Source organism: Engystomops pustulosus, chromosome 1 (genome assembly GCF_040894005.1).
Source record: "Engystomops pustulosus chromosome 1, aEngPut4.maternal, whole genome shotgun sequence".
NCBI lineage: Eukaryota > Metazoa > Chordata > Amphibia > Anura > Leptodactylidae > Engystomops > Engystomops pustulosus.
Window position 1 is genome coordinate 232,863,145 of NC_092411.1, and position 11,779 is coordinate 232,874,923.

The 11,779-nt window shown below is 43.3% G+C and overlaps 1 protein-coding gene across 1 annotated transcript in view; it reads right to left on the reverse strand.

Moving 5' to 3' along the window:
* Positions 1-10,751, reverse strand: part of LOC140075277 (uncharacterized) — a 66,341-nt gene extending 55,590 nt beyond the window's left edge. Inside the window, exons 1-5 of the mRNA XM_072120921.1 lie at positions 10,680-10,751; positions 6,665-6,949; positions 5,525-5,625; positions 4,596-4,665; positions 3,561-3,691 (exon numbers count right to left, since the gene is read on the reverse strand). Of these exons, the coding sequence (XP_071977022.1) occupies positions 3,561-3,691; positions 4,596-4,665; positions 5,525-5,625; positions 6,665-6,872 (510 nt within the window). The 5' untranslated portion in view covers positions 6,873-6,949; positions 10,680-10,751. The remainder of the gene's footprint in view (positions 1-3,560; positions 3,692-4,595; positions 4,666-5,524; positions 5,626-6,664; positions 6,950-10,679) is intronic.
* Between the last annotated feature and the right edge of the window lie 1,028 nt (positions 10,752-11,779).

The following is an 11,779-nucleotide window of genomic DNA, read 5'->3' on the forward strand; positions in this document are numbered from 1 at the left end:
CCCCCCCAACATATAGTCAGCCCTCTGCTGTACAAAGGAATTTCCTCTACAATATCTGTAGAGTTCAAAACAATATGAGGCCTCTATGCTATAGGAGAAAAGCTGTTTAGAGTGTCCCACCATATTATTTATATTAGGACCCCCACTAGTCTCCATCATAAGAATGAATGATCTGACATGTTAAAAGATTTATCAGAAGTATCTAAGAGCAGAACTGTTCTAGTTGCCCATGGCAACCAATCATAGCTCTGCTTTTATTTTCCTGTAGCTATTATAAAAAATTAAAGCTAAGCTCGGATTGGTTTCCATGGGCAACCAGAACAGTTTTACCTTAGACACTTCTGATAAATTATTTCAGTGGCTGTTCCTGGAGGTTACCCGATCCTGAGAGATGCACATGCACACTTGGCTAATCTGAGTAAGCATTTGTATTGAGGGAGATGGTCATAAGAAATAGCTGTTGGCCAAACAAGTCAGTGGGAACGAGATTATATTAATTTTGCATTTTAAGCCTATTGTACAGTAAATTATGTTTTACCTATCGCAAATGCAACACCCCCCACCGGGGCCCAGCCTTTTCTTGGGGCCTGGAGGCAGCCGTGGCCCAGAATACCGGAGTGGCTGGCGGTTGTGGCCTAGGCACGCTGATGTCACGATGCTTGGTATGGGGACCGGAGGGCTGTCCTACAGCCTGGCAGGTCTTCAGCAGGTGGTGTGTGCAAGAAATATGGAGAAAGAGGATGATGTACTGGTTCTCCCTGGGGCTACCCCTGAGTGTCTGTAATATAAGTCCCTGGGTAATGGATGGGGAGCCAGTGATGGTGATAAAGCCGTATCCATGGACCAGACGGAGGCAACGTTGTGCAAAATAACTCACTGTTCTTTATTAGAACAACTGCAAGCAACGGGCCAAACGGTCTTGTGTCAGATGCCGGATTATTGGAGATTCCGGATTACTGGAGTGGTCACGGAGAGTGATCCTCAGGAGTAGATTACTACAGCCTGGTAGTAGATACAGGCTGGGATGGAGGCTGCATCCCTTGTCCTGGGTTTTGCTGTGTGTCTTTGCTAGAGGTCCACAGACACTCTCTCTTTCTCTCAATGTGTGTTCTGGAAGATGTGCTCTCTAGGAGACAGGGGCGTCACTAGGTGGAAAGATTTGGGGCACAGGCCCCGGATCTTTTGTCCTGTGCCCCGGATGTCTGTGAGCAGAGACATGAGAGCCGGAGCAGAGAGAAGCAGTCATCACAGAGGCCCCGCCCCCAGCTCTCCTGGAGACTCCTGCTTCAGACTAATAGTAGGGGCAGTGAGGGGAAACAGGTCCCGTCATCCCCACAGCACATGAACCTTCTCCTCCAGCCTCTTATACCCCTTCCACAGGCTGTCAGCTCTCCCCTCTGCTGCAGCCCTTCCCCCAGCAGCTCCTCACACAAGCCCTATGTGTGTGCAGGCTCCAGTGTCGGAGGGTGAGGGAGGAGGCTGCAGCACACAGCAGAGGAGCTACCACTTAGCATTCCTCTGCATAAAACACAGTGGTTTATAGGAGGATTCCCACAATGTAGTCCATGTATATAGTGTATGTATTTGTGTGTTCATCTTTATACACAGTTTAGTATTCAGATGTTTTTGTTTATTTATGAGTGAACTTGTATCTAGGGTGTATAAGGCCTTGTGCACACAATGTGTAATGTTACTGTGAGCTTCATTCTTTTTTCAATCACCATGTAAAGTCACAGCCCCATTACTTTCAGTGGGCTCCAGTACATATGCCTGCTGTGTGCAGCGTGTGTCATGCCATGAACATTCAGGTGTATATTGCAGCAAACACCCATCAATCAATCAATGCTGGTACCTATCGCGGGTGTTAACCCTTTACATGTCACAGGTTAAGCTGTGACATGCGCCACAATCTTGGCTGGGATCATTTGTCATTCATGCAGATCTGTTACAATGTACCAGTGAACATTGTAACAAATCATGTTCAAAAATGCCATATACTGCTATACTGTAGTATGGCAGTATATGATGATATCGGCAAGACCAACTAGGGTTAAAGTAGTCTAAAAAATAGTAAAAAACAAATAAGTTCTAATCGGCTCCCTTTCCCAAGAACGAATATAAGAGTAAAAGTCACAAACATGTCAGGTATTGCAACGTCCCAAAACACCATTTATTTGCCATTTTGCGGATAAAAAGTATGAAAAAGTCGTACAGTTCCACAAATGGTATCAATGTTTATGTCATCACCTCCTGCAAACAATTACACCTGATGCAGTTCTGTATGCCACAGAATGGAAATGTTATTAGTGTCAGAATATGTCAAGTTGAAGAAATCTTTTTTGTACAAAAGGTTTTCTAAAGTTTATTAAAACATGTCTAAGGCCGGCGCCACACGGGAACGAGACGCAAAACACTGGCGGCTCGTTCCCGATCGCAGGCGTTTCCATAGAAACGCGATGCAATCGGGCCGAGGCCCGCCCCGGTGGGCGCGACTTTGTTTGCGTTTGAAAGCGCAGACAAAGCGCCACGTGTGGCGCCAGCCTAACAAAACATGTATAATTTGGAATCCCCATAATTTCACCGACCCAAAGCAAAAAGGGGAGGCATCGTTAGGTAAAATCCGTATAACAGAGCCCACAAAAAAATGGTGCAAAAGTATTTTGTTTGTTGAAGTTCACTGCATTTGGAATGTTTCTCCCGCTTCCCAGTACACGGCATGGAAAATATAGAGATCCAGAGATGAGTAATGGAACAGTCCACAGTGCTGTCAGCTCCTTGCTCCACTACAAACCCTACAACGCTGCACAATGGGGCTGAGAGATAAATTCATTACATCGCGTCTCCTGGAGGAGGTGCCCTAAAGTGGGTCGAATTTCTGCATTCTGTCTGGCTGGGGATATGGGTCCCAGAGGTGGAACCCAATCTATCATGTATTAATGACATATCCTGTGCATATGTTATAAATACTAGAGAATACCCTTTTAAGTTTTGGGGCCACAATGACTGGATATAAGAAATGGGGAGATCTTTCTATAGCTGCATATGATAAAATTTGTTATTTTATGCAGCAAAAGCATGTGGGGGTATTGGCTGCAGAGAATTTGAAACGTGCGACTTAGGGCCCGTGCCCCGGATCTTTTATGACCCTAGCAACGCCCCTGCTAGGAGAGCTGGGGCCTAAGAGCTGCTCATGTGGTGAGAGCATGTGCTCAGAAGCAAGGCTCAGGCCTAAGACCTTTTGCTCCGCCCTGTCCAGGGGTTTTGTTCACTCCTGGTCAAGTGGTGGCTCACTCTCCAATCGCACTCCAGTTCACATAAAGGAATACAATTGGATGACATATCACACATCTCTTAACCCTTGCCCGTACAGTCAGTATCTACAGCTGCCGATGCCCAACAATGACTGCATTATCCCTAAGGGGAGTTGCGCAGGCTCACCTGCTAGGGAGATACAGATAAAGGGCCTCATTTGCAAACACTCCTTTGTCCATGCTTTGGCAGGGGTGTTGCACAAACACCTTAATTTCCTTTTTTTGTTTTACAAAAATCTAAAGGCTTACCTGTTTCATCAAGTCGTCTCCAGAGACTACAGCAATCTTCAAATCAAGATCACTTTTCTTCACAATCTCATGCAAAGCAGCAGCGCAGGCCAAAGGGTTTGTACCTCCGGCATTACTGATGACACGAATACCTAGAAAAATAGTCACATTATTATATTCAGCTTGGGGAGTTTACTCCCTCTGCAAAGTATATAATCTGCTGGTAATATGCTGTAGAGAAATGCTTTATCTGTCCGTTCTGCCATTTCTGAGAAATTCCCATTTGGCTCCCTATCCTAATGAGGCAGTTGGTGCACCCGTAGCACTGTTATTCCCGCCTGGACCATCACCCTCCTCATCAGATAAATTTGTCTTAGGAGAAACATGGGGTGATCCTCCATTAAGAAGGATTTGGCAATTTTGTGTATATGCAATATGTTTCTTTGTCCAATCACTCCAGCAGAGATGGTTGTATCCAATGACAACAATCTTGTTTCTAATGGACCTTAAGTCTCCATTTATGGAAAATTAGGATCTCACAGCTACATTTTTTAATTACAGTATTTTTTGGACTAGAAGGCGCACCGGATTATAAGGCGCACCATCAATAAATGCCTGCTAAAACGTCTAGGTTCATATATAAGGCGCACCGGATGATAAGGCGCACCTGATTGTAAGGATGAATGACCAGCAGGTGGCAGACCTGTGCACAGTTCAAGGCAGCTGTTGTCTGTAAGTACGGTTCATATATAAGGCGCACAGGACTATAAGGCGCACCTTTGATTTCTAAGAAAATCAAAGGATTATTTGTGCGCCTTATAGTCCAAAAAATACGGTACATTAAATTGAAGAAAATATGTATATTGCAGGTGAATTATATTAAATGACAATGTCCCGATGAGAATACCCTTTAAGAGAGAATTATTCAACTTTTGAATAAAGTAGGAAAAAAAAAAGAGGCAAAATAGAAACTTTGTATCACTCAAGTTTGAACAATAGAATAGGATTAGAAAATCACTTAACAAATGAATGTGTCATACACAGGTCATACAATACCTGACTTGTGAAGGTCTTTCAGATATGGGGCCATAGCTGTGTGTACAAAGTCAGGAGTAAATCCAAGATTCTGCAAGTACAACGTAATCTTATCAGAACAATTCAGCCCGGGTCACAAGTATACTGTACATTTACAGCCATTGCTCTAAATGCATGAAAGTTAGTAAGCAAGGTAAGCAAAACCTTCACTACTACTTTGCTCTTCCAGGTACAGAAGAAATGTATCGGCACTACTAAAGAAGATCTCTAGTATAAGTGCTCAATCCCACTATTGGTTATAACTGGTTGAGGGAGGTGGTAGACTACCCATTACTACACAAGAAAACAAGTAAAAGGAAATCAACCATCAGGGATCTACTTTCTGAAGTTTCCCCCTCGGTACCCTGTCCCCAAACCATTTTTACCTAACTTCAGCCTTTGCTAAAATAAACTTTAATTTACTTTATTATTATATTTTCTTTATGCAAATTAATTTCAGGGGCTAATGAGGGCGTGGATAGCTCCAGATAGCTCCAAGGGTGAAGGCTACTCCATGTCCACAGTAACCCCTACAGATCTGCCTGCCATCTCTGCGCAGAACTCCCAAGATGCGAGTACATTGCCGGCAGTGAAACAGGAGCTACTGCGCTTGCATGCTGCCGTAGATGCGCCCGAACAAAAAAGACCAGCAGGTAGGCAGATCTGCAGGGGCTGCTGGGGGAGTTGAGTAGCCTTCGCTACGGAGCTCTCTGGGGCTACTTCACTCCCCCAGAAGCCCCTGTAATTAAGAAGTTTATTTTACCAAAGGCTGCATACCAGAGTTAGGTAAAAAACAGTTTGGGGACGGGGCCAGAAGGGAGAATCTGCATCGGGAACTACTTCTGAAAGTAAATTCCAGATGTTAGGTTTCCTTAAAGCAAAGCTGAAATTGTACAAGTCAGTATACTCACAGGGGACTTGGCTTTTACCGCTGCCAGAAGAGACATTGTTATTTCAGAGAGGTAGTCAAAAACTAAGAAATCTAACTTTCCTCCATAAATGAGCTGCGGAACTAGAAACAAAGTGAAAACATATTACATTTTATATAGGTTACAGTATTATGTTATGTGCATAAATATGTATCATAATATAATTTATAAGTATATTGTACCTTATGGATAGGAATGGCCAAATATACTCCCAATTGTCTTTCTCTTACCTTTATAACTAACAGGGACAGATAGAAGGGGGCTTGCAGTAAATATTACTCTATGGGGAATGGGAAGCAAACAGAAACTTTTGGTATTTAGTTTCCACTATGCTCTTTCATAATGGAAAACTCAGATGCAGATGTGAGCTGGCTAAGTCAGCCCCCACAGTCTCACAGAGACAGAGAAGGTGACTACTCTTACAATGAACAAGTTTGCCAGCCGCCTTCACTGGTACCACTGATGGTGCGCCAACACAAGAAATGTCTCCCTTGACAAGCAAAAATCTGAAGAAGCAAAGAAAGGCTGCTATTGAATGTGAATGGAAATCTACCATCAAAATTGTGGATGATAAACCATGGACACTTACTCATAAATCTAGGCACTGTGACTGTATTAATATTCTTATATTTTTCATCCTTCCTTTTAAAATTATGCTACCAGAACCCCCCCCCCCCCCCCCCCGCCCCCCTGTGCAGCAGCTTCGCAGGCTGTTCTGAGTGCAGGAGCACTTTTCTCCATACCACTTACAGCAGGCAGTGGGAGAGTAAAGTTCTGAGGGAGCAGTGGGGTGGGTGAGACAGTGTAACAGCCTGTGAAGCTACAGCATAGCGGGACTCTGGTAAAGCCCCATGATTTTAGAAGAAAGAAGGAGATGGATAACAAATGTAAGTGTCACACTGCCTGGATCTATGAGTAACTGTCCATGGTCTATAATTTGCTCCTCAAATACCTTAATGTCTGATAAAATAAGGTTTGGACAGAATACTTAGATGTTAACATTCCGAATCCTTTTGTTCTTAAGGGAGAAAAACTGCCAATTGAAGTGTTTGTCAACTGCTTTTCCCCCTCTTCCTAGTCAGAGACGTTACTAATTGTAAAAAAAATATTTTATATGCGCACCTGAAGCTGCAGTATCACCCCAAAATCCAGATGCACAGCCAATTCTTACTGGAGGGCGTCTCTGGGTGGAAGGTGGACATTCCTGTTCTACAGAACCCACAGATAGCTGTCGTATGCAGGTCCGGCTCACTGGATTGTACAGAAGCCCGGCTTCTGGCCTCCATGATGGGATGCACCTTCGTGCTAAAACAAAAAAAGTCCACCCCATCTCTGAGGAAGGAAGAGAGAGATACTGCAGATGTTTAGCAGGCCCCTTTCAGTCCTCGTGTCCAACTGCTACGCAACCTGTAAAATAAAAGACTAGTGTTTACTTCAAGTAAAACGACATCACCGATAATACAACTACATACATGCAATAGGGGGATAAAAATGCTAAGACTGTGAATGTGTAGTCAAAACATCCCCACTGCTAGGACCACTACATGGTGCAGGGTCCACTCCAGGTTTCAGTAGGTCCCTGGACGACAGAGCCACAGTGGGCCCCTTTGCAGTGAACTAACGTGGCGCCATTCAAAACGGTCTTCTGTTCCTTAGTTTATCATATCAAACAGCCCCCTGATGGTGATTTTATATAAACCCCCCTCACACCCTATGAATTTATTAGATACAGCCCCCTTTACCCCCAATGATTCCTTATGTACAGCCTTATGTGGCCCCCACCAGCAGCTCTGGGCCCCGGTACTTGCCCAGGTATGGCCAGTGCTAGCGCCGGCCCTGACATGGTGAACCAAGCTTCTAGTGCTGTGATCAATAAAGGTTACACTCAATCTATTTCATATTCACGACTTATCCTATGTATAAGCCCAGGGCTGGCGCCAGAACTGGGCATGCCCGGGCCCACATAAGGCTATACATAAAGGAATCCATGGGGGTGAGGGAGGCTTTATCTAATGAATCCCTATGGGTGAGGGGAACTTTATATAAAATAATCATGAGGGGGCTGATTGGTATTATAAACTAGGGAATATTTTAGGGAACAGGAGAATGTTTGAGTTTCTGAATTTTTAATGCCTCCATGTGAGTTCACTGCAAAGGGGCCCACTGAAACCTGGAGTAGACCCTGTATAAGCCATTATTATGTTATGGATGAAAACCCTTTAAAATTATTGCCTTATTGTGACAACCCCTGTCTATACATTCTATTAAGGTATTAGGGTATACAAAGTTCACCAAGGGGAGGGGTTCCCACTCCTTTATGCCCGATGTATTTCATAGATGGCCATTTATGTGACTATACAATAATGCTCCATTTACCATTTTTACATTTCTGCGGGAAGGATAGAAATGCGGGGGGAGATTTATCAACCACCGGCGCAGATAGCGGCCACACCCCCCTCGTCTCTCCGCATACATCAAGAGGCTAAGACAACACATAGGTTACCGGAACGTTTGAATGCAGCCTCAGGCTGAGGGAATTCTCCACAGAAAAAACGCACATTGATACAGATTTTCCCTCTCCCATAGACTTCAATGGAAAAAACAAAATGCATGAAAAAACGCAAGGAGGCGCAAGTAAAGTAACATGTGTGCATATAGCCTTAGTGTTCCCTTTATATTTTGAACATTGTATACAATCGCCACAATCCTAAACTTTATATAAATATAATTATAAAAAACAAAACAAATACAAAGTGTCCTAAATGTTGCAGTTTGTGTGTACAATGTGTGACAGCAGTGTATAGCTTCCCATACTACCTCCCGGGCCTCCTGTAAATAATTTACACTATACATCTACAGTGCGCAGGCTCATTTCCCACCAGCACGAGGAAAGGACAAAGGTCTCTTTGTATGTATAGCTTTCACTTGCAGACTGTGCATTACTTTTAGGCAGTGCCACAATAGTGAAGAGGGTAGACTTTTACAAATATTTGCATAAAAATAAAGCTGGGTTCATGCTAGGCCTGGGGTGGGGGTGCAAGGTTATCACTGGAGTATCAACTGTGCAATTTACAATAAGGTAAAACTGCAACCAATTACTCCAAATGTAACCAAGACAAAAACAACAACAACAAAAGAACAACAGATATAATTGTGTATGTGCATAAAATATTCCCTATTTCAAAATAATGATAAAATGTTATACTATATAGCCAGCGCTGTTCGTTTGGTGTGTATTCACACACAACATTGATTTAATATTCCATGCACCCGGGAAGAAATTACCAAATGAAATTGAATTGGTGCAAAAACAAAATGCATTTGCGCCATTTTCTTGTGGGCTTGGATTTTAAGGCTTTCACTGTGTGCCCAAAATGATATGTTCACTTTATTCTTTAGGTCGGTGTGATCATGAGAAAACCAACAAATTTGTATAGGTTTTATATTGTTTTCATACATTTACAAAAATTAAAACCTGTGCAAAAAAAATTTGTTTTGCCATCTTCTGGCGCTAATAACTTTTTCATACTTTGGTGTACAGAGCTGTGGGTGGTGAAATTTTTTCGACTTTTGATAATGTTTTCAAAGCTATAATTTTAAGGACTTTTGATGACTTTTTATTGAATTTTTTATATTTTTCAAAATGGCAAAAATTTGCTTTTTTGACCTCGAAACTAATTTTCTGTTACTGGGTTAAACGCCGGGAATAACAGTTATTATATTTTGATAGAGCAACCGTTTGGGACACAGCGATACCTTTTTACTGTTTTACGGATTATATTTATATCGGTTCTAGGGAAAGTGGGTGATTAGAATTTTTAGGGTTTTTTTTTATGTAATTTTTTTAACTTTATTTTTTTACTGTTTATCAGACCCCCTAGGGTACTTTAACCCTAGGTTGTCTAATTTAAAACATCATGTATTACAATGTGCAAATCGCACATTGTAATAGATGGGATAAAACATGGCAGCCTCGAATCCTTGTATGACCCGAGGCTGTCATAGTAAATGATCGCCGCACCCCAATGACATCACAGGGGCCGCCGCTTGGATTTAAATTTCTCCAGCAGCATTGCCGAAGGCATTTACATGCATGACATATATAATGCAAATGGTTTATGTAATTCATGTAGTGCATATCCTGATTCCACTGTGAATTATTCGATTAGTCGATTTACATGCATATAATTTCTGCACAATCATTGCATAGTAGTCTGCTGTATGCATTTTTGCAGGTAGTGTTAGGAATCAGCCCTGGACATTGGTGTAACCATACCTTTGTGTGTATTATTAGTAGCAGAAGGACTGTGAAAAATCCACCTTTCTGATGTTGGTGTCACCCTGAGGCCAGAGGCTCAACTGAGAGGTGCACCCCTGCTTTCCCTTGAGTAATTGCTGTAGTGTTCAAACAGAGGTGGCTACAGCAGTGACTTATAGCAGGAGGGGGGGGGGTGCCCTGTCAAACACCAGAATCCAGCTACAATCCTAGAATATAACTGCATTCTTCACAATATACATCACACATGTATAGTTACACTGATACCCAGCATTGTCTACAGCTTTTTATGGATAAAACTGCTGATAGATTCCCTGCAGTGGTGTACTATAGTCACAATATTCACTACATGTGAACACATCCTTAGGATTTATATGCCAGACGCAACCTGCCAATGTAGTGGGAACCTTCTCTTATTATGCCATTGCATATGCGTTTTCTTGGGTCCTCCATTACACATACACAAGGTCACATATGTGGACCTGATGTGTGCAGGATTCAGAGTGTAAGTTATACCAGGTCCACATGCAGCTTTATTATACACAAGCAGTGTCATGATTGCATAACATACAATGTAACTTCTATCAGGACCTGGGGCCGTGCGGCTGGTGTGAACAGGATGCTACAAGCGCTACTGCGATCACAATGGACTGATAAATCACAGTGTGACCAGAGGTGACATGGTAGCCCTGGAGCCAGGACCAAAACAAATGCTCAGACCCCCGAGCCCCGGAGCGGGCAGAGCGGCGAATCCTCCCGCTCCGCAGCCCGTGCACAGTGCAGGGCACTGCAGGCACAAGCACCGGGCACAACGCCGGGCACCGCCAACTCCCCGCATTTTACTAAAGTTTTCCTACTTACTCCACAGCCGTAGCGGCTCATCCGGAGGACCATGACAGTCTCACCCAGCCAGCACATTCAAATAGGGGTTATCTTACTGCTCTCAATGTAAAACAAAGCACATCGGGACGGAAAACGAGAACTTTTTCAGTAACTATAGAGAAAACTTTATCTTATTGCTTTACTTTTATTACTTATTTAAAATGATAAAGTAATAAAACATAAAAAATTTTATGTAACATAGTGGCGCCCCCCTCTTTCATAAGTTGGATCAGTCCACACATAAAGCAGGGCGGCTCTGTTGTAATTCCGCCGCCGTCCAGTAGATGGCAGGTGGAGCCTGTTGTTTGTACATTGTGTCAGTTCCGTGTAAGTTTCCGTATAGAATGTGAGCGTAGACCCCCTGCTGCCCGTAGCCGGTACTTCCGTATGTGTGATGTACATGTACACTGCTATATATGGAGCCCTATAGGAGGCTGGTACTGTGCAGCTGCTGACGGGCTCCAGTGTGGGGGAGGGGAGGAGCACTGCCATCACATGTGATACAGGACTGGACTATGCTGCGCTCTATAGTGACCATAACAAGGGGTGGCATAGGGGGCCCTTAATCCAGTGGTAGCACACAGGAGCCCTACATAATATTAAGGTGCTGCAGTGTCTCATTGTCTTGAACTGTTGCATTACCTAAAATTGTCACTTCAAAAAGTCCAGTTATTGAGTGCAGTAGCATTGGCTTTCGAGTTATAGCAGATGTACCGGTGCCCAGACCTTCTGATCTCATACTGATGGCCCCATTTAAGGAGATTTATCTATTTAAAAAAAGTTAAGGTTGTGCTGTCTAAATATTTAGGTTAGTAAATCTCCCCCCTATACTCTGAAACCTGTTTTTTTCGGGAAATCATGGGAAGATTATTGGATGACATGATTTTTTGGTTGCGGTGGGAAACAACATGCCCCTCAGGTGCCCACCACCTGATCCAAATGACCAGCACCCAGATTTTTTGAATAGAAGACGGGGTTGGACCCTAATTCATTTGATATTGTCAGCCTATCAATATAAAGGTCCTGGTAACCTCTTTTAGCCAGGATGCTTGCTATTAGTGCCCGTCTCATAAACCGTG